Source organism: Gadus macrocephalus, chromosome 13 (genome assembly GCF_031168955.1).
Source record: "Gadus macrocephalus chromosome 13, ASM3116895v1".
NCBI lineage: Eukaryota > Metazoa > Chordata > Actinopteri > Gadiformes > Gadidae > Gadus > Gadus macrocephalus.
The window spans coordinates 4,458,491-4,481,358 of record NC_082394.1 but is presented as its reverse complement, the minus strand read 5'-3'; the positions used below and the strand labels follow the sequence as shown (position 1 = coordinate 4,481,358).

Here is a 22,868-nt window from a genome sequence, read left to right as displayed (position 1 = left end):
TGTGTGTGTGTGTGTGTGTGTGTGTGTGTGTGTGTGTGTGTGTTGCGTGCGTGTGTGTGTTGCGAGCGTATTTGTGTGTCGCCACTAGTGGGCGCACCGCACGTCTTAGAAACAGTATCACTTTCGGTTTGGAAGAAAAGACCGTGGGGTGCGTCTGAAGCTGCTCACGTACGTATTCATAAAGGTTTTAGTTTATAATGTTAAATAGAGAATTAGTTAACATTATGAGGGTGGATGTGAAGTTATAATGTATAGACCAGCGGTATGTAAATCATAAGGCCTGGTAGTTCGCCTTACTAACTTCAGCCTGTACAACCGGGGCGAAACGAAAGTTTGAACGAGGTGTGTGTGAGGTTAAAGCTTGAGCTGTAATGACAATATAATAATATAATAATCATTCTTACAATATACCACCTCGCCTCGCTTTCAGACCTCGTTTCTAATTATATACACACCATATATTATCATCAGTAAGGTCCACATACACCAAGTATATACACGTATATACACTAGTACCAGTACCAGGAGTATACATGTATATATAGTACCAGAAGGCTTATGATTCACCTCTTGAGTGACGTGTCTGTGTTCCCCTTAGCAGAACGTCGTCCCGACCCCAACATGACGTCCACCACCAGCCAGCTGGACAGAGAGGAGCCCACTGAAACAGTGAGTGGCTTTGGTTTCGGCTTTTGTTTTTTTTGGCTTTGGTTTTTTGCTTTCTTAGGAGAAAGCAACAGTTATGTCATGGATCAGATTTGCTGTTTTAAACGTTGGACCTTCAAATCACATTCCAGCACTTAATTAAGATGACAATCACGTTACATAACAAGTTATGTACATAGCAAGTTATGAAACATACCATTTTACAAACCAACGGGTGCAGCCGGTAAGACTGGAACCCAACGCCAGGGGGCGAAGGCAGGGCTGCTGGAACTATGATTCAGGTCAAATAAAATATTATATTTAAATCATAATATTCAATAATAATGTTGGCCAAAAGCATCCACAACATTATTGTTATTTTAGATTAGAATTAGAGATCTTCTTCAATCAATAGATGTACAAAATGTGGTGTTTGTAATGTATGATGTTATTATTCAGCCCAAAACATAAGCCCAACTCTGTTAATGTCTATTCTCAGACGTTAACTGCTTGAACATAAGCAGGATGTCAAAAACAATAGTATACCATTATGATGTTGTATTTGATAACATGTAATGTCATTCTTGCTTTCAGAGAGACAATTCTAACGTAATGAATACGCATAGCGACCAGGGTACTGGAAGTAAAACCAGTTCACAGGATTCAGAGACTAATGCCGAGGTTCCTAAAGGGGTAAACCTTCCCTTCTGCACAATCACTAGACTCTGTTAATATAGAGGCGTTGATTTAAATATATACGCTTCACACATTTTTAGGGCTAGAATTATGACACTTTATCAAGGCTAGTACTATGCTAGCTAGACGATGCTTCTGGTCAAATCAAAACTGCAACTGTCAAATTTCAATCAGAAAAAGATAACGTGGTGTCTAATGAAGGAGGAAAAACAACAATCAGAAACAACTCATAAAGCCTTCCGCACTCTTATTGGAGAAATATCAAATGTTTTGAAGAAATATCAAATATTAAACTATTGCCATGTTCCCCGATCTTCTAAACATGTTATTTTAATAATGTTGGTCCTAAGTTTCCACAAAATTATTGTTATTTTAGATTTAGAATTAGTGAGCATATTTTAATCAATAGAAATGTGGTATTTGTAAAGTATACATTTTATTATTCAGCCCAAAACATAACCAAAAAAACCAAACTCTGACAATTTCTTGTCTATTCTCAGATGTTAACTGCTTGAACATGAGCAAGATGTCAAAAACAAAAGTCCATACCATTGTGTAGTTGTATTCAATAATATGTAATATGTCTTTCTTTCTCACAGGAAAACAATTCTGACAACCAGAGTACTGGAAGTAATACCGGTTTACTGGATTCAGAGCCACCTGATGCTAAAGAGGTTGCTAATGGGGTAAACCTTCCCTTCTGCACAAGAACTTTGTTGATGCAGAGGCATTTATTTAAACATATACGCTTCACACATTCACACTTTTTGCATGTTAATCAGCCACTCCTCCATTAATCCCAACATTACGTGCCTGAATTAAACGGGCAATTAGGGTAGGAACCTACACTGAATTTTATTGGCGGATGCATTGAATAGAGGTGTAAGTAAAGGGGCGTGTTCTGTCAGGTCACTACATTGTTATTGGCTTTTATCTTTGGTTTTTGGTTTTTCACTTTCAGACTCCCCAGAAGGAGGATAAACCTGTAGCAACCATTCATCTGAAGGTAGTCTGGCCAGAGGGAGATCCTCCACGCAGGTGGGAGGCAGAACTTCAAAAAGTTCTGCAGAGTTGGTTCAACAATAACCCCAAACGCACAGTCAAAACTGAGTGTGTACGTCTAACTGATCAAAAGGATGGAAGTGTGAGTCTGGAGATAACACCGGCTACAGGTAATTACAGATTTGATTTATTTTATGTTACATGAAATTGATCCAATCAAATGTGTAACAATGAAAGGTGATTTGAATGTTAAGGGCAGGAGGACCTGTTCACTGAGGACACCCAGCTGACCCTGAAGGACCAGAAGACAACAGCCAGTGTGAGGCGTCTTAATGGGGGTGGTTCTTTCTCAAAGAAAAACGACCAGAGTACTGGAAGTAAAACCAGTTCACAGGATTCAGATCAACCTGATGCTGAAGAGGTTCCTAATGGGGTAAACCTTCCCTTCTGCACGAGGACTGTGTTAATATAGTTGTTGGTTCATTGCAGTGTTGTTGGTTTAACTTCGATTATTGGTGTTTCACTTTCAGACTCTAAAGAAGAAGGATAAAACTGTAGCAACCATTCATCTGAAGGTAGTCTGGCCAGGGGGAGACCCTCCAAGCAGGTGGGAGACAGAACTTCAAAAAGCTCTGCAAAGTTGGTTCAACAAACACCAAAAAAGCGGAGTCACCACCAAGTGCTTAAATCTAACTGGTCAAAAAGATGGAAGTGTGAGGCTGGAGCTAATACCGGCTACAGGTAATTACAGATTTTATTTATTTTATGTAACATGAAACAAACTCTAATCAAATGTGTAACAATGAAAGGTGATTTGAATGTTGAGGGCAGGAGGATCTGTTCACTGAGGACACCCAGCTGACCTTGAGGGACCAGAAGACAACAGCCAGTGTGAGGCGTCTTAATGGGGGTGGTTCTGCTCCAGTAACCCATGACAACGACACTCCTCGGTTATTCCCATCTGCACCACCTGTGAGTAGTAATACTACTATGCCTACAAACCACAATAATGATTATTAGTATTCATTACATTTAAATATCTCTTCTCATGGCACTCAGAGTGCTTCACCCAGAGCGTGGGGGTTATCACCAATCCTCCACTACCAGTGTGAAGGGCTTTCACTCGGTCACACCACAGTTTGGCTTTGCTCCCGTTTAACCCAAATTTCAAAACCTGTGGACCGGCCAATCAGCGTTAGGGGGAGGGAGTTTTAGTTCCTAACGAGTCCCATCTTGGCTGGGCACTAAGTGATATCCACATATAGGCAAAGCCTTACGTTCTTTACTCAGAAGGAAAGCAGAATCATCTCTTCTGACGAAAGTCCGCCGTGCCATTTCTTTTTCCTATTACAATTTTTTTTTTTGGATTAAAATACACTTTTGTTGAGGGCCACCATTGATCCATACTGCAAACTGGGGCATTAGACTCCTTTCTTCCTTCTTCCATGATTTTTAACTCCCCCCCCAGTAGCGCTGATTGTTTTTGAGGGGCCAGACACTCATCAGCGAGATCTGGTGTGTGACCTCTAGAGATCAGGCTAGTCTCACGAGGCTCCAACACACACTGGAGAGGTGAGGAATGAAACTATACAATGGAAGACCAGGGCTGATGATGTGGCCATGTTGCAAGAGCCAGGTTGAGAGTTTTGCCAGGACACCGGGATTAGGACCTATAGCGATGAGTAGAGACACCGGGATTAGCACCCCTACTATAGCGATGAGTAGAGACACCGGGGTTAGCACCCCTACTATAGCGATGAGTAGAGACACCGGGGTTAGCACCCCTACTCTAGCGATGAGTAGAGACACCGGGGTTAGCACCCGTACTATAGCGATGAGTAGAGACTCCGGGGTTAGCACCTATAGCGATAAGTAGAGACACCGGGGTTAGCACCCCTACTATAGCGATGAGTAGAGACACCGGGGTTAGCACCCCTACTCTAGCGATGAGTAGAGACACCGGGGTTAGCACCCCTACTATAGCGATGAGTAGAGACACCGGGGTTAGCACCCCTACTATAGCGATGAGTAGAGACACCGGGGTTAGCACCCCTACTCTAGCGATGAGTAGAGACACCGGGGTTAGCACCTATAGCGATGAGTAGAGACACCGGGGTTAGCACCCCTACTATAGCGATGAGTAGAGACACCGGGGTTAGCACCCCTACTATAGCGATGAGTGTCATGGGATCTTTAGTGACCACAGGGAGTCAGGACCTCGGTTTAACGTCTCATCCGAAAGACGGGCAATGGGCAAGAATTAAAGAAATGATTTCCCTCCTTGTTTGTTTGCTAATTTATTGCATTTTATTCTAGGAGCCTGTGAGCTGCACTGTACCGCTGGTCCACTTCTGGTACGTGAACCAGGTCTACAGAGAGAAAATGAAACGCATCGAGGATGAAAACGGAGTTCATATCCAAAAGGACGTGAAGGTGTCCTTCAACGGTGACACCAGCGCTGGAGCAGACCCAGTCAAGGCTCTCTCTGAATTCACCGATCTAGTCCAGTCTTGTTTAGGAGACTCCACAAGCTACTCTTACTCCCATGAGCCCGGTCAAGTGGACTGGGAGAAAGCCCTTCAACTCATCCAGCAGGGTCGAGAGAAGCTCACGCTTACCGTGTCACCCCATGAGGTGGAGGTGTGTGGGCCGATGAAAAGCCTGAAGACTTTCGAAACCATTTCAAAAATGCAAAAGAAAATCCTTAATACTCCGGTTCCTGGTCCGTCATCTGCAGGGGAAGCTCAAGGAAGATCACAAAGGGTCAGCATGAACTTCAGAGACCCTCTGCTCAGCTCTGGTTTAGCAATTGATCCCGTACATTGGGTTGTAATAACTACCCTCTTTAAGACAAAGTTGGCCGAACTTGAAAACAGGTTTGGGGTGAAATTTTGTTACATACAGGATAAAGTCAAGGCAAGAGCTGAAATATCCAAAGACGCCGTTACCCTGGAGGGCCACGCCCTCAGAGCTCTTCTGTGTCTGTACCAGAGAGTGACCACCTCGGTGCTGAGTTGCTCCCTGCAGAGCCAGAGCCAGAGCCAGAGCCACCTAGTGGAGCAGAGACTGGCTGGACTCCCTGGGGTCGTCCCTGATTTCCGTGGGGACCAGTTGAGGATCATCGGCCTGCCAGAGGACCTGCGCCGGGCTGTTGACCACATCGAGAGTGACCTAGGAAGACCAGTCTTCAGGGAGGAGGACAAGCAGAGGATTGGACACCTGAGATATGGCGTTGACTCCAGCGGAGGAAGTGACATGGCAGGGGGCGAACCCCCAGTGAGGGGAGCCCCGGCAGCTGAAGAAGAAGAAGACAAGTGTCCTGTTTGCATGGATCAATTTACAAACAGGACAACGCTGCAGTGCAACCACGCGTTGTGCAAAGAATGTCTGGAAAACTTAGTGACAAAGATGGGACCCACCTGTCCGATATGTAAAGCTATTTTTGGAGAAATAACGGGAGACCAGCCTGACGGAAGTATGAAATATGAAACTCAACGTATTTCACTCCCAGGTTTCAGGGGATATGGCCATATATTGATAAAATATGAGATTCCTCATGGAAAACAGACGGTACTAATTTTCATTTTATATCTACATAAAGATGCATGGATATGTTTCTTGTATCTGCATAAATGCACATATTCTTTTTTTGACGTTTCTGATTACAACTCCCCCCCCCCCCCCCCCCCTCCCCGTATCCCAAGGCCCGACACCCCAACCCTGGGAGGCCGTATCGTGGCACCCAGAGATCAGCGTACCTCCCAGACAACGGAGAAGGCTGGGAGGTGTTGAGGTTACTGCAGAGAGCCTTCGACAAGAGGTTGATCTTCACGGTGGGGACCTCCCGTACCTCTGGGTCTGAGAACCAGGTCACCTGGAACGACATCCACCACAAGACCAGCATCGGTGGAGGCCCAGCGAGGTAGGCTGATGTCCACGTCTTAACACAGGTCTGGATGTTTTGGAGCGGAGAGAGAGCGGAGACAGGAAGGATTGATCCTCTAATGTGTCAACTGTTTGGCAGCATGGCCGCAGCCGGCTATGCGGTCACTGAAGTCTGGACCATTGTAATAAATAAATAAAAAATACATATATATATATTGATTTTTTAATTGTTTTTTTAATCAGGATTTTTCATTTATATTAGCGGCGCTATTTAAGCGTAAAATCAGGATTTGAATACGTCGATATTACAAACACACACAAAATATAATATTTTCTAAAAGTATTTTTGTATCTGTATCTATTTAATTTTAGATAGTGAGTTTGTGTGTAGTGTATTGCTTTGGTTGTGTCTGTATGTGTCTGTTTGCAGTAAATGAGCGCCATTAGAATAAAGAAATCTGGACCTCACTCATTTCTAAACCCTGGCAACGGCCCTGTTTTGCAGCTTTGGGTATCCAGACCCCGACTACCTTCGGAGGGTGAAGGAGGAACTGAAGGCGAAAGGCATCGAGTGAAGTCCTCTCATTAGAAAAACATCTGTATCATTTGAATGAATATCTGAATATCTTACTGATTGTTAGGTGGAAAAGTTTGTTGAATGAGAATATACATCTACAATAGAAATTATGTTAAATTAAGAAGAGCTGGCTTCAACTGTACAATATTGTTAACGCCTTTATATCAGCGCAGACTGTAAAAGTAGACAACCATTGTTTACTATTCAGTTTCTCATTGTAGTTGATTCACATAAATAACTGCCTTTTAATGTGGAAAATATTGTAGTAAAATGTAAACAATTGATACTTAAAAATACAAACCAATAACAAATCAGATGTTTGTGTGTGTGTGTGTGTGTGTGTGTGTGTGTGTGTGTGTGTGTGTGGGTGTGTGTATTAACTAAATATTTGCATGTTGGTGATTGAAGTTGATTGAACATTTAAAGTGTGATAATTGCATCGATCAAAGATAATCAAAACATGATAGTATAGCAGTGTGGCTTCTTAATGTTCTCATTACATTATCCAATAAAGCCAGATTCTCTTTTACTTTTTGTTTCATCCTGTCCAACCTGGAGTACGTTACTAATCCGGTCTGCAAGTCATGATAGCTCATGATGCTCTCTGGGTGTGTTACGAACCGTTTGGGCGTGTCACTTGCTCTCTGGGCGTGTATCACCTTACGCACATTGGGCCCTATTTTAACAGTCTGAAACGCAAGTGAGAAGCGCCAAACGCAAGTATTTTTGTGGGCGGTTCTATGGCGATGTTGCTATTATACCGGCGGATAAATGACTCTTGCGCCCGATGCAAATCTAAAAAGGGTTGTCCTGAATTAGCCTAATTACCCGTAGGTGTGGTTTAGGCGTAACGTGCAATAAACCAATGAGGGTTCCATCTCCCATCCCCTTTAAGAGCCATGAGCGCATTTGATACTGACAAGTTGATATTTTGACAGCGTGTTTGAAGTGTCTGATGAGACAGGTGCATGACCACATGAATTTCAAACTTCAAATGGCCCAGTTTAGGGGCAAATAATATGGCCTCATTCACACATGGAATAGCATAGTCCATAAATGTTGGCAAAGAAAACTTAACACATATCAGAATCAGAATCAGAATCAGAAAGGATTTAATTGCCAAGAAGGATTTTACACCAACCAGGAATTTGGCTTGGTGATCAAGGTGCATACAATAAGACAATAACAATGAACAATGAAGAAGAGATATATATATATATATATATATAACACCATATAAACAAGCAGGAACATAAGCAATCAATTAAAAAAAGGATCAAATAGAACCAAATAGAATAAATAAATTGAGTGAGTGCCAGAGTCAGTGTCAGTCAGTGGGGGTGGTGGACCTGGGACTTGTTAAGGAACCCAACTGAAGAGGGGAAGAAACTGTTCAAGTGGCGGGAGGTTTTGGTCCTGATGGACCGCAGCCTCCTGCCAGAGGGGAGAGTTCCAAATAAACTGTGACCAGGATGGGAGGGGTCGGCCATAATCTTGCGTGCCCGCCTCAGAGTCCTGGAGCTGTGCAGGTCCTGGAGGGTTGGAAGGTTGCAGCCAATCACCTTCTCCGCAGAGCGTATGATACGCTGCAGTCTGCTCTTGTCCTTAGCCGTAGCAGCAGTGTACCAGACAGTGATGGATGAGGTGAGGATGGTCTCAATGATTGCAGTGTAGAAGTGCACCATCATAGTCTTTGGCAGGTTGAATTTCTTCAGCTGGCGCAGGAAGAACATCCTCTGTTGGCCTTTTTTGGTGAGGGACCTGATGTTGAGCTCCCATTTTAGGTCCTGGGTGATGATGGTACCCAGGAAGCGGCAGGACTCCACAGAGTCGACTGGGGAGCCACACAGGATGATGGGGGTGGATGGGGCTGGGTTCTTCCTGTAATCCACAATAATCTCCACTGTTTTTAAAGGGTTAAGCTCCAGGTTGTTCTGGCTGCACCAGGTCACCAGATGGTCAATCTCCCACCTGTAGGCGGACTCATCCCCGCCAGAGATGAGCCCAATGAGCGTGGTGTCGTCCGCGAACTTCAGGAGCTTGACAGACTGGTGACTGGAGGTGCAGCTGTTTGTGTACAGGGAGAAGAGCAGAGGGGAAAGAACACAGCCTTGGGGGGATCCGGTGCTGATGGTCTGGGATTCCGATAAATGTTTCCCCAGCTTCACACGCTGCTTCCTGTCAGACAGGAAGTCTGTGATCCACCTGCAGGTGGAATCGGGCACGTGGAGCTGGGAGAGCCTGACCTGAAGCAGAGCTGGGAGGATCGTATTAAAGGCAGAGCTGAAGTCCACAAACAGGATTCTGGCATATGTTCCTGGGGAGTCCAGATGCTGGAGGGTGTAGTGCAGAGCCATGTTTACTGCATCGTCTACAGACCTGTTGGCTCTGTAGGCGAACTGCAGGGGGTCCAGGAGTGGGACGGTTATGGCTTTCAGGTGGGGCAGCACAAGGCGCTCAAATGACTTCATGACCACAGAGGTCAGGGCGACGGGTCTGTAGTCATTGAGTCCTGTGGTCCTTGGTTTTTTGGGGACGGGGATGATGGTGGAGGCTTTGAAGCAGGCTGGCACTTGACAGGTCTCCAGTGAGGAGTTGAAGATGTCCGTGAACACTGGAGACAGCTGGTCGGCGCAGTGCTTCAGGGTGGATGGAGAGACAGAGTCTGGGCCGGCTGCTTTGCGGGGGTTCTGACTCTTAAAGAGCCTGTGGACGTCCCACTCCTGCAGGCAGAGAGACGTCACTGTGGTGGGGGAGGTGGGGGACACAGAGGATTGAATGTGTGGGGGTCCTGTAGAGCTGGTGGTGGGGGAGTCAGTGGGATGAGGCTGGGAGAAGGTGTCGTGGGGGATGGTGTCAGGCCTGTTCCTTTGCCTATCAAAGCGACAGTAGAACACATTTAGCTCATTTGCAAGGCGCAGGTTGTTGATGTAGCGAGGGGGGGTTGGTTTGTAGTTGGTGATCTGCTTGAGCCCCTTCCAAACAGATCTAGAGTCTTTGGCTGAGAACTGATGTTGGAGCTTCTCAGAGTACTGACGTTTAGCTTCACGCAACGCCTTGCTAAACGCGTACTTTAACTCTATAAACCTTTCTCTGTCCCCACTCCTAAACGCCCCCTCCTTCTGCAGCCGTAGGTTCCTGAGTTTGGCTGTGAACCAGGGTTTGTCGTTGTTATAACTCACCCTGGTGCGTGATGGAATACAACAGTCTTCACAGAAGCTGATGTATGACGTCACAGCCTCTGTGTACTCGTTCAGACAGTTGGTGGCAGACCTGAACACATCCCAGTCGGTGCAGTCAAAACACGCCTGAAGGTTCTCCACCGCTTCACTGGACCACTGCTTGGATATCCTCACAACAGGTTTACAGAGCTTGAGTTTCTGCCTGTATGTGGGGATCAGGTGGACCATGACGTGGTCAGAGAGGCCCAGTGCAGCGCGTGGGACGGCGTGATATGCACTGCTTATTGTGGTGTAGCAGTGATCCAGAATATTCTCCTCTCTGGTCGGGCATTTAATAAACTGTTTATATTTGGGGAATTCGTGGCTGAGGTTGCCTTTGTTAAAGTCCCCAAGAACAATAACTAAGGAGTCCGGGTTTGTCTGTTCCACACTCAGGATCTGGTCGGCTAACAGGCACTGTGCCTCCTGCACGTTTACCTGCGGTGGGATGTAAACACCGACCAGAATGAATGAAGCAAACTCACGGGGGGAGTAGAAGGGTTTGCAGTTTATGATAAAAGTTTCCAGATGAGGAGAACAGTGCTGCAGAATCACTGTCACGTCATTGCACCAGCCACTGTTAGTGAAGAAACAGATACCTCCACCCTTTGATTTTCCGGAAAGTTGTGCGTCTCGGTCCGCTCTCAGCAGATGGAAGCCTGCCAGCTGCAGCGCAGAGTCTGGTATCGATCCACACAGCCACGTCTCCGTGAAACACAAAACAGAAGATGAAGAAAAGTCTCTGTTTTTCCCCATCAGTAGCTGCAGTTCATCCATTTTATTACACAGTGAGCGCGCGTTAGAAAGAAATAATCCAGGTAACGGCGTACGATGTCCGCGCTGACGGAGACGCACCAGCGCTCCAGCTCGTTTCCCTCTCCTCCTGCGCTTCACTGCGTGGACAAGAATGTCCAATATTCCAACGTAAGGGAGCAGAAAAGTTGGGAATAAATCCTCTGGAGTTGTTCCTCTAATAGTCAAAAGCTCTTGACTAGTGTAAGAGCACCGGGTGTTAAGAGCCGTCCGAGGCGCCATGGTTACCGTAACCGTTAACCGTTAATCAAGCGCTGCGGAAAAGAATAACCAATAATCCAATTAAGGGAGCAGAAAAGTTGGAAATAAATCCTCTGGAGTTGTTCCTCAAATGTCCAAAGTTCATTGACTGGTGTAAGAGCACCGGGTGTTGCATAAAACTGAATTAACAAACAAAACAATACAAAACAATGCGCACCGAAAACACCGAGGCTGCCGTCCGTGGCGCCATGGTTACAATATGAATACAATATGATATGCGGTAACTGTGGTTCTATTTAATGATACACGCAATACATTCACAAACATTGTTTCTTACCAGTATTGTATGCATTATCGTTATCGACTTGTGTTCCTAATATATGCATGTGTCCCCCGTTAATATACATTGCCAAGGACTGTATTATTCGTTACGTGTTTAGTTTTTTGTGTGTTAAAACAGATGGATGCACACACGCGCCCGCATTCATTAATTATTTTACACTTACACACGTGCGCCCTTATTCATTCTTTCTTTTTAACACTCACTAGCGGTAAAACAATGTTTTCTCACAATCAAATACTCATCAATCCTAAAAGTTATGGGCTTGTACACAATGTCTGTTTCAAGAAAATATGTGTTTGCTGTACAGTGTTTGCAGATGCATTGATTTAAAAGTACAACTTATTACCGCTGTATCAGCTGTTCTTTCCCAAATAATTTACCAAGAATGTGTGGCTAGGTAGATGAGAGAGGCAAAGTGTATGCACGAGGTGCACAACGCACAAGCAACATTATGCATGCGCCCTAATAGCATCTGAACAACGCGCCACCAGAGAATGTCTAATATATTCGTAGACGGGCTCTGGCGCCACTGACTTTAAACCAGCTATTTCCTGGTTTGTGGCGGAATCGTTTTCTGAAACTGCAAAATAGCACCAGGGAACGTTTGCGCCAGAACACGCCTCCTACTTTCGCTGAACAGTCCCTTGGGGCCCAAGATCATTCCCTTATAGCGACGCGTGCCAGTGGAGGGAAAAGAACGCTCCGCGCCAGTTGCAAACTAGCAACGACACATGCGTCGGTGTAGAAAGTCAATTGCGCTGGATGCAAGATAGGGCCCATAGTATTGTAGCGAATTTCAAAAGCAGAGGCGTTATATTCTTTCAGTGACTTTATTGAATCGTTTCAAGAGTACACCTCCAAGACCTAACTCAACCAAGCATTTGACATAACAGTCTTCACTCACTCCTCACTAACTGACTTCGTCAAGCAAAGCATGATGGGAACACATATTAACCAATAGAAGTGGTATAAACAACACAACAAACATAGCCCCGGTGTTGTGTCGAGATCTGTTTCCCCGTCGAGATGTGTTTCCCCTAGTCCCAGATAATGACTGTCAGGATGCGTTCCCCCTGTTCTAAATGGTCAAATTGAATGATATCAGCCTGAAAATCACAGCACTTATCTGTTGTGGGGAAATAAGTCAGCAGTATGAATTTGAAAGATGTGTGAGCCTCCTTTCCTATGGAACAGAGGGGGAACAGTATCTGACAGTAATATTCCAAGCTGTCAGGATGCGTTCCCCCTGTTCTAAATGGTCAAATTGAATGATATCAGCCTGAAAATCACAGCACTTATCTCTTGTGGGGAAATAAGTCAGCAGTATGAATTTGAAAGATGTGTGAGCCTCCTTTCCTATGGAACAGAGGGCCTTTTCGGGTAATTTCGGACGGGGGCGGGGACTAGGGGAAACACATCTCGACGGGGAAACAGATCACGACACAACACTCTTTCTTCTGACAAATGTACTGATTGTAAGTCGCTTTGGATAAAAGCGTCTGCTAAATGCCCTATATTTAAATTTGAATGTTAATAAAGTTGGAAGGGTGGAAATGAAATGTATCATCTGCCTTGTTTGGCTTTGTGTGTGCGCGCGTGTGTCGCCACTAGTGGGCGCACGTCCTTGCAACACTTTCACTTTCAGTTTGGAAGAAAAGACCACAGGGTGGGTCTGAAGCTGCTCACGTACGTATTTATAAAGGTTTTAGTTTATTATGTTAACTAGAGACTTAGTTAACATTATAAGGGTGGATGTGAGGTTGTAATGTAGGATATAGACCAGCGGTATGTAAACCATTAGGCCTGGTAGTACGCCTTACTAACTTCAGACTTTACAACCGGGCCGAAACGAAAGTTTAACCGAGCTGTGTGTCCTAACATAGCTTGAGCTGTGATGATAATAATGATATAATAATCGTTATTATAATATACCATTTCGCATTGCTTTCAGAACTCGTTACCAGTAAGGTCCACCGTATATACACCACGTATATACACTAGCAGCAGGAGTGTATATACACGTATATATAGTACCAGAAGATCTATTAATCACCTTTTGAGTTACATGTGTTCCTCTCGGCAGGACGTCCCTGGCCAACCTGACGTCCCGACTCAACATGGCGTCCCCTGGACAGAGAGAGGAGCCCGCTGAAACAGTGAGTGGCTTTGGTTTCTTAAGGAACAAGGAAAAGTTATGTCATGGATCAGAATTGCTGTTTTATTCGTTGGACCTTCAAATCACATTCCTGCACTTAATAATGTTGACACTCACGTTACGTAACAAGTTATGAAACGTACCATGTTACAAACCGAATGGGTGCAGCCGGTAAGACTGGAACCAAAGATCAGGGCAGGGTAGGAACTATCTAGACCAGGCCTATTCAACTAGCGGCCCGTGGGCCAAATGCGGCCCCTCTTAGTTTTTTTCTGGCCCGCAAGTGGTTGCATGCAAAAAATAAATAAAATAAAGGAGAAACATAGTTGCATGCAAATCAGGTTTCCGTGTGTAGCCGGTGATACTAGCCAGTATCAGTACCCCACAATCAGGAACTGGCATCACTTATTCTGTCTAGCTTTTCTCATATGAATGCCATCAGAACAAGGGCACGTTGCTCCATGACCTATGAGAAGCTGCATGAGTGTCTCAGGATGAGACAAACTAGGCAAACAAGGCAGTGCAATCTTTCTCACTGACTCACTGGCTCAAAATGTCTCATATGTACAGTAGTTCTGTTTTGTGATGATTCAAACAACATTGTTGAATTCTAAAAACGTGTCCAAAATATGTGAGAACAAAATCTTTTATAATGATACGATTAAGTGAAGAAAAAAAGTGAAGAAGGAAGGAATGCGTCTGACAAGTTTATTCCATGTAGTAGTACTATTTATATTAAGTTAACACTACTTTAAGTATGATTTATTTGTAGCGATTCATTCACGTAGTTTTACTCTGTGTGGCCCATGAACCCCCAGTGGTTTTCCTTTTCAGCCCACTTGTTAAGGAGGTTGAATGGCCCTGATCTAGACTATGATTCAGGTCAAATAAAATATTATATTTCAATCATATATTCAATAATAATGTCGTCCAAAGCATCCACAACATTATTGTTATATTTTAGATTTAGAATTAGTTATTATTATTAGTTAATTATCATCTTTAATCAATAGAAAAACAAAATGTGGGGTTCGTAAGGAAGGATGTTATTATTCAGCCCAAAACATAACCATAAAAGCCCAACTCTGAACATGTCTATTCTCAGACGATAACTGGATGTCAACATAAGCAGGATGTCAACCATAGAGCTCGTAAGTCCGCCCCTTCCGGGAGACCTCCATGGGACCTCTGGGCTAGGAAAATATGAATGGGTTTCAATGGAGAGAAAGTAATTATTTTCTGGTCCCAGTCTTTATATGCCCTGGATTACACATGTTGTTTTTGGATTTAAATAATAATTTTTCATGCAAAGAAAACAAAAAGAAATTGCGAGGAAGTTTGATAATGTTAGGTTTTGTGTGAGGCTGCTTTGTGAACTACAGCCCCTCGCTGCTCGCGACGCGAATGATATACGTCACCACCACTCTGGTACAGACATGGCGATCTCTCTGCTCCACTTCACCGCTTTTTTCCAAGGAGACGATAACTGCATCGAAAGAGGTGAAAACCATCATAAGTTGGAGAATGTTCAGATTTTCAGTTAGGCCGATGGGGAGATTGTCGGCTTTGTCCACGCCAGTCGCAAAAAAAATAAAAATAATAATAATTCCTTTCTATCCATTGAAACCCATTCGTATTTTTTTATTTCAGAGGTCCCATGTGGGTCTACCGGAAGGGGCAGACTTGCAAGCTCTATTGTATAACATGCAATGTCGTTCTTGCTTTCAGACAGACAATTCTAACTTAATAAATACGCATAACGACCAGAGTACTGGAAGTAAAACCATTTCACAGGTTTCAGAGCTACCTAATGCTGAAGAGGTTCCTAAAGGGGTAAACCTTTAGCCTGGCTATTGCCAGACCAAGCACAATCTGGGGAAGCTGCCGTCATTTTCTTCAGCACAAGAGGCGTGATCAATGGGCCTAGTTCAAACGACTCTGTACTCAATTGGCTGCTTGCCGTCGCCACATTGTTACTGGCTTTTATCTTTGGTTTTTGGTTTTTCACTTTCAGACTCCCCAGAAGAAGGATACAACTGTAGCCACCGTTCATCTGAAGGTAGTCTGGCCAGAGGGAGAACCTCCACCCAAGTGGGAGACAGAACTTCAAAGAGCTCTGCAGAGTTGGTTCAACAGAAACCCAAAAAACAGAGTCACCACCGAGTGCTCAAAGCTAACCGGTCAAATGGATGGAAGTGTGAGGCTGGAGATAACACCGGCTACAGGTAATTACATTTTTGATTTATTTTATGTTACATGAAATGAACTCCAATCAAATGTCTAACAATGAAAGGTGATTTGAATGTTAAGGGCATGAGGATCTGTTCACTGACGACACCCAGCTGACCTTGAGGGACCAGAAGACAACAGCCAGTGTGAGGCGTCTTAATGGGGGTGGTTCTGCTCCAGTAACCCATGACAACGACACTCCTCGGTTATTCCCATCTGCACCACCTGTGAGTAGTAATACTACTATGCCTACTAACCACAATAATAGTTCATAGTATTCATTGCATTTATATATCTCTCGTCATGGCACTCAGAGTGCTTTACCCAGAGCGTGGGGGTTATCACCAATCCTCCACTACCAGTGTGAAGGGCTTTCACTCGGTCACACCACAGTTTTCCAATCAGTTGGCTTTGCTCCCGTTGAACCCAACTTTCAAAACCCGTGGACCGGCCAATCAGCGATTGGGGGAGGGAGTTTTAGTTCCTAACCAGGAACATTTTCGGATAAAAATCGTTCTGATTGCTACCCTTTCGTTGGGGGCCACCATTGATTCATTCTGCAGACTGTGCTGCTGTGCTTCTTTCTTCCGTATAAATTTAAACTCCCTCCAAGTAGCGCTGATTGTTGTTGAGGGGCCAGACTGAGTTTCAGCGAGGGACTGGTGTGTGACCTCTAGAGATCAGGCTAGTCTCACGAGGCTCCACCACACACTAGAGAGGTGAGGAATGAAACTATACAATGGAAGACCAGGGCTGATGATGTGGCCATGTTGCAAGAGCCAGGTTGAGAGTTTTGCCAGGACACCGGGATTAGCACCTATAGCGATGAGTAGAGACACCGGGATTAGCACCCCTACTATAGCGATGAGTAGAGACACCGGGGTTAGCACCCCTACTATAGCGATGAGTGTCATGGGATCTTTAGTGACCACAGGGAGTCAGAACCTCGGTTTAACGTCTCATCCGAAAGACGGGCAATGGGCAAGAATTAAAGAAATGATTTCCCTCCTTGTTTGTTTGCTAATTTATTGCATTTTAATCCAGGAGCCTGTGAGCTGCACTGTACCGCTGGTCCACTTCTGGTACGTGAACCAGGTCTACAGAGAGAGAATGAAACGCATCGAGGAAAAAAACGGAGTTCATATCCAAAAGGACGTGAAGGTGTCCTTCAACGGTGACACCAGCGCTGGAGCAGACCCAGTCAAGGCTCTCTCTGAATTCACCGATCTAGTCCAGTCTTGTTTAGGAGACTCCACATGCTTCTCTTACTCCCATGAGCCCGGTCAAGTGGACTGGGAGAAAGCCCTTCAACTCATCCAGCAGGGTCGAGAGAAGCTCACGCTTACCGTGTCACCCCATGAGGTGGAGGTGTGTGGGCCAATGGAAAGCCTGAAGACTTTCCAAAATTATTCAAAAATTCTAAAGAAAAGCCATAATTCCCAGATTCCTGGTCCGTCATCTACAGGGGAAGCTCAAGGAAGATCAGACGCATTGCACATTGATCCAGTACATTGGCTTGTAATAACTACTCTCTTTAAGACGGAGTTGGCAGAACTTGAAAAAGGGTTTGGGGTGAAATATGGTTACATACATGATAAGGTGAAGGCAAGAGCTGAAATGAAATCCAAAGATGCCTTTACCCTGGAGAGCGACTCCCTCAGAGCTCTTGTGTGCTTGCACCAGAGAGTGACCGCCTCGGTACTGAGCTGCTCCCTGCAGAGCCAGAGCCAGAGACACCTAGTGAAGGAGAGACTGGCTGGACTCCCTGGGGTCGTCCCTGATTTCCGTGGGGACCAGTGGAGGATCATCGGCCTGCCAGAGGACCTGCGCCGGGCTGTTGACCACATCGAGAGCGACCTAGGAAGACCCGTCTTCAGGGAGGAGGACAAGCAGAGGATTGGACACCTGAGATATGGAGTTGACTCCAGCGGAGGAAGTGACATGGCAGGGGGCAAACCCCCAGTGAGGGGGGCCGCAGCAGCTGAAGAAGAAGAAGACAAGTGTCCTGTTTGCATGGATCAAATTACAAACAGGAGAATGCTGCCGTGCAACCACGCGTTGTGCAAAGAATGTCTGGAAAACTTAGTGACACAGATGGGACCCACCTGTCCGATATGTAAAGCCCTTTTTGGGGAATTGACGGGAGACCAGCCTGACGGAAGAATGACACATGAAACTCAACATTATTCACTTCCAGGTTTCCAGGGACAAGGCAATATATTGATCAAATATGAGATCTATCCTGGAAAACAGACGGTACTTATTATCATTTTATATCTATAGATAAAGATACATGGATATGTTTCTTGTATCTGCATGGATGCACATATTTTATTTTTGAATTTACATTGCATCTTCACCCCCTCCTGTATCCCAAGGCCCGACACCCCAACCCTGGGAAGACACATTATGGCACCCAGAGATTAGCGTACCTCCCAGACAACAGAGAAGGCAGGGAGGTGCTGAGGTTACTGCGGAGAGCCTTCGACAAGAGGTTGATCTTCACAGTGGGGACCTCCCGTACCTCGGGGTCTGAGAACCAGGTCACCTGGAACGACATCCACCACAAGACCAGCATCGGTGGAGGTCCATCGAGGTAGGCTGATGTCCACGTCTTAACACACGTTTGGATGTTTTGGAGCGGAGAGAGAGTGGAGACACGAAGGATTGATCCACTAATGTGTCAACTGTTTGGCAGCATGGCCGTAGCCAGCTATGCGGTCACTGAGCAATCACTTTCTCCTCCATGCCGCAGTTCACCACGGACTGCATTGCACTGAGTTTGACGGTTGAATTGGCTGATTGGCTGTTACGTTACACATGTCACTCAGTTATCACGCTGTTGAACGCTGATTGGCTGTCATCACGACAAAAAATTCGCCCAATACGTGTCTCTACGTTCACTTTGTATGGGATCTAGTCGCCCCGTCGCGTCTGGTGTGAACGCACAATGCGATTCTTCCTCGGCGGCGGCGGCGCTGTCACGTTAAAATTGTACCGGGGGCGAAAATTGTACCGGCCTACGTCATCGTTTGTTTACATCCTGACAACCTGACCGGCAACAGACGACGCGATGCAGAAAACATGTTTCCAAACGACGAAATAACATAATACAGATAGCGGATCGCTATCTGTATTATGATAGATAGCGATAACACTTGTTTTTACTTTATATGTGTATTGTATTTAATTGTTTAATCGAAACAATAAAAAAAATTGCCCGCAAAACGGGCGATCGCGTCAAATGACGTGTCAAATCACGTAGGAAGGTTCTTGAACATTCTAGACTATGAAACCTGCTTAAAACACTCAGTTTACTAGCTAAATTCGATTAAACAATTCAATACAATACAAATATAAAGTAAAAACAAGTGTTATCTTGTGTTATGTTTCAAGAACCCTTCTACGTCATTTGACGCGATCGCCCGTTTCGCGGGCAAAACATTTGTCATTTGACGCGATCGCCCGTTTCGCGGGCACATTTTTTTATTGTTTCGATTAAACAATTAAATACAATACAAATATAAAGTAAAAACAAGTGTTATCGCTATCTATCATAATACAGATAGCGATCCGCTATCTGTATTATGTTATTTTGTCGTTTGGAAACATGTTTTCTGCATCGCGTCGTCTGTTGCCGGGCAGGTTGTCAGGATGTAAACAAACGATGACGTAGGCCGGTATAATTTTCACCCCCGGTACAATTTTAACGTGACAGCGCCATGTTTGCTGCGTTCTTAACCAAAACAAAGCAGCGTGTGTGTGACGTCACGACACATTTGCCGCGACCGGAACCGATAAGCGGAATCGGTTGACTCGGCACCGGTTCTCGATTCCCATCCCTAACGTTGATATTACAAACACACACAAAATATAATATTTTATAAAAGTATTTTTGTATCTGCATCTATTTATTTGTAGATAGTGAGTGTATGTGTAGTGTATTGCTTTGGTTGTGTCTGTATGTGTCTGTTTGCAGTAAATGAGCGCCATTAGAATAAAGAAATCTGGACCCCACTCATTTCTAAACCCTGGCAACGGCCCTGTTTTGCAGCTTTGGGTATCCAGACCCTGACTACCTTCGGAGGGTGAAGGAGGAACTGAAGGCGAAAGGCATCGAGTGAAGTCCTCTCATTAGAAAAACATCTGTATCATTTCAAGATCCAATCTGTATCACTTAAACAAATCAAACTTTGAATGTATCCGTCTTTTGAATAGATACAGGGAATGTCTCATATAGGGCAAATGGTTTAATGGGTATGAATATCTTGCTGATTGTTACGTGGAAAGGTTTGTTGAATGACAATATATAGACTACATTAGAAATTATGTTAAATTAAGACGAGATGGCTTCAACTGTACAAATTGTTAGCGCCTTCAAAATATCAGCGCAGACTGTAAAAGTAGACAACCATTTCATTGTTTACTGTTAAGTTTCTCATTGTAGTTGATTCACATAAATAACTGCCTTTTAATGTGGAAAGTATTGTATTAACATTTAAACTATTTATACTTACAAATACGAACCAATAAAAAATCGAATGCATGTTGGTGATTGAAGTTGATTGGTGTGATATTTGCATTTATAAAAGATAATCAAAACATGATAGTATAACAGTGTGGCTTCTTTAGGTTCTCATTACATTATCAGTAAAGCCAGATGCTTCTCTTATACGTTTTGTTTCATCCTGTAGGAGTAGGTTGCTAATCCGGTCTCGTCTGCACGTCATGATAGCTCACGATGCTCTCTGGGCGTGTATCGAACTATGTGGGCGTGTCATTTGCTCTATGGGCGTGTATCAAACTATGTGGGCGTGTCACTTGCTCTATGGGCGTGTATCAAACTATGTGGGCACTGGGGATGTATCGAATTATGTGGGCGTGGCATGTGCTATGTAGGTCCGTCCAACACTTTCACTTTTGATTTTAAGAAGAGAATTAAGAAGCGAACCAACGGGTGAAGTAAGTTGAAAACGTATCCAACTAAACATTGTGTGTGTGTGTGTGTGTGTGTGTGTGTGTGTGTGTGTGTGTGTGTGTGTGTGTGTGTGTGTGTGTGTGTGTGTGTGTGTGTGTGTGTGTGTGGTTTTGTGTGTGTGTCGAGGGGGGGGGGGGGGGAGTACGAGGAATAACAAACTCGGGTGTATAAACGTTTTATCAGAACGGGGAAACGTCTGCATCTCAGACAAGAACTGGGTACGAGTGGGAGCTAAATAAGCAAGAGGCTATTTCTGAGAAAAACGTAAACGTCAGTGTCATATGACCGGTCTGGTCCCGACGTTAAATATCGAACAGATGTTAACGACTAGTTAACCATCTGTCTCACATTCAACCTGCTGACAAGCAAACCCGATTTCATATCTGTTGCTACCATAAGGCTGTAAAAAAATCGATTATTCCACGCTGGGCCTGTCAACCTGTCAATAACGTAACAGGCGTTATTGACAGGTTGAACAGGCGTTATTGACACGTTCGCAATTGAAAATAACAATGACGTAATTTGTTGATAATAATGGAGGGTCGTTGATTTCTGAAAACGTTCAGCCAGGATTACCGAGATGGAAAACAAAGCCACCATTCGTCTGAAGGTAGACTGGCCAGAAGGAGTACCCCAGCAGCCGGAGGTAGAACTTCAAAAGGCTCTACAAACCTGGTTAACCAAATCCGCCAGCAGTACTGTCTGGGAGTGTCTGAGTGTAACTTCTCCACAAGATGGAGCTGTTGAGGCGGTGGTTTCAGCCTCTTTCGGTAGGCCTCATTTAATTCTGTTTATGTTATAATAAGCAAAATATAAATCCCAATGACATGTCTTTTAACACCAATTTTTTTTTTTCAATCTCAAGAACATCTATTCACTCAAGAAACTGAGTTGACCTTGAAGCATCAGAGAACAGCGTTAGTGACTCGTGTTCTGCCTGGAGATGAGCTGCCAGGGACCCAAGCAGAAGCCTCAAGCCCCTCATCCGGAATGCCTGTAAGTAGATCTCTCTGCCGACGTCCAAAGACTCAAGGCTCACTTGTTCAGAGTTCACCTAGCATCTGCAAAATGCCCTAAATGTAAATTTAAATGTAAGTAACGTAGAAGAGTGGAAATGAAATGCATAATCTTCCTTGTTTGTTTTTTTATTTATTGCATTTTATTCTAGGAGCCTGTGAGCTGCACTTTACCGCTGGTCCACTTCTGGTACGTGAACCAGGTCTACAGAGAGAAAATGAAACGCATCGAGGAAGAAAACGGAGTTCATATCCAAAAGGACGTGAAGGTGTCCTTCAACGGTGACACCAGCGCTGGAGCAGACCCAGTCAAGGCTCTCTCTGAATTCACCGATCTAGTCCAGTCTTGTTTAGGAGACTCCACATGCTACTCTTACTCCCATGAGCCCGGTCAAGTGGACTGGGAGAAAGCCCTTCAACTCATCCAGCAGGGTCAAGAGAAGCTCACGCTTACCGTGTCACCCCATGAGGTGGAGGTGTGTGGGCCAATGAAAAGCCTGAAGACTTTCGAAACCATTTCAAAAATGCAAAAGAAAATCCTTAATACTCCGGTTCCTGGTCCGTCATCTGCAGGGGAAGCTCAAGGAAGATCACAAAGGGTCAGCATGAACTTCAGAGACCCTCTGCTCAGCTCTGGTGTAGCAATAGATGCAACCAACTACAAAGTGATGGCTATCGCTTATAAGGATGAAATGGCCATGATCGAAAGCAAGTTCGGTGTGAATTTCTTTTACATGCAAGATGCGGTCTGGGCCAAAGCTAAACCCGGGGGGTCTGAAGACACCGTTACCCTGGAGGGCCACGCCCTCAGAGCTGTTCTGTGTCTGTACCAGAGAGTGGCCACCTCTGTGCTGAGTTGCTCCCTGCAGAGCCATAGCCAGAGCGAGAGCCACCTAGTGGGGCAGAGACTGGCTGGACACCCTGGGGTCGTCCTAGACCGTCTTGGGGACCAGTGGAGGATCATCGGCCTGCCAGAGGACCTGCGCCGGGCTGTGGAGCACATCGAGAGTGACCTAGAAAGACCCGTCTTCAGGGAGGAGGACAGGCAGAGGGTCGGATGTTCCAAAAGGGATGCATCTGTATGCGTTATTGCATGAGAGCCAACCT

General features: G+C 44.9%; 2 protein-coding genes across 8 annotated transcripts; both read left to right on the top strand.

The window, feature by feature from the left end:
* Positions 1 to 16: 16 nt before the first annotated feature.
* Positions 17 to 20,436, top strand: LOC132470102 (E3 ubiquitin-protein ligase DTX3L-like). Of its 6 annotated transcripts, none has more exons than XM_060068257.1 (14): positions 18 to 168; positions 602 to 669; positions 1,240 to 1,338; positions 1,941 to 2,027; positions 2,303 to 2,513; positions 2,598 to 2,776; positions 2,874 to 3,084; positions 3,170 to 3,315; positions 15,267 to 15,371; positions 15,553 to 15,763; positions 15,849 to 15,994; positions 16,812 to 18,023; positions 18,146 to 18,363; positions 19,822 to 20,436. In XM_060068257.1, the coding sequence occupies exons 2-14, from the start codon at positions 622 to 624 to the stop codon at positions 19,889 to 19,891; spliced, it is 2,943 nt and encodes a 980-aa protein (XP_059924240.1). In that variant the 5' UTR covers positions 18 to 168; positions 602 to 621; the 3' UTR covers positions 19,892 to 20,436. The 6 variants fall into 6 exon arrangements, with proteins under 6 accessions (XP_059924244.1, XP_059924240.1, XP_059924242.1 ...); XM_060068258.1 differs by having other exon boundaries at positions 30 to 168; positions 599 to 669; XM_060068259.1 differs by lacking the exon at positions 15,267 to 15,371.
* A 168-nt stretch (positions 20,437 to 20,604) lies between these two features.
* Positions 20,605 to 22,862, top strand: dtex3lb.1 (deltex E3 ubiquitin ligase 3L b, tandem duplicate 1). 2 transcript variants are annotated; one of them, XM_060068508.1, is made up of 4 exons: positions 20,605 to 20,729; positions 21,312 to 21,515; positions 21,611 to 21,741; positions 21,914 to 22,862. In XM_060068508.1, the coding sequence occupies exons 2-4, from the start codon at positions 21,326 to 21,328 to the stop codon at positions 22,856 to 22,858; spliced, it is 1,266 nt and encodes a 421-aa protein (XP_059924491.1). In that variant the 5' UTR covers positions 20,605 to 20,729; positions 21,312 to 21,325; the 3' UTR covers positions 22,859 to 22,862. The 2 variants fall into 2 exon arrangements, with proteins under 2 accessions (XP_059924491.1, XP_059924493.1); XM_060068510.1 differs by having other exon boundaries at positions 20,616 to 20,742.
* Positions 22,863 to 22,868: the final 6 nt, after the last annotated feature.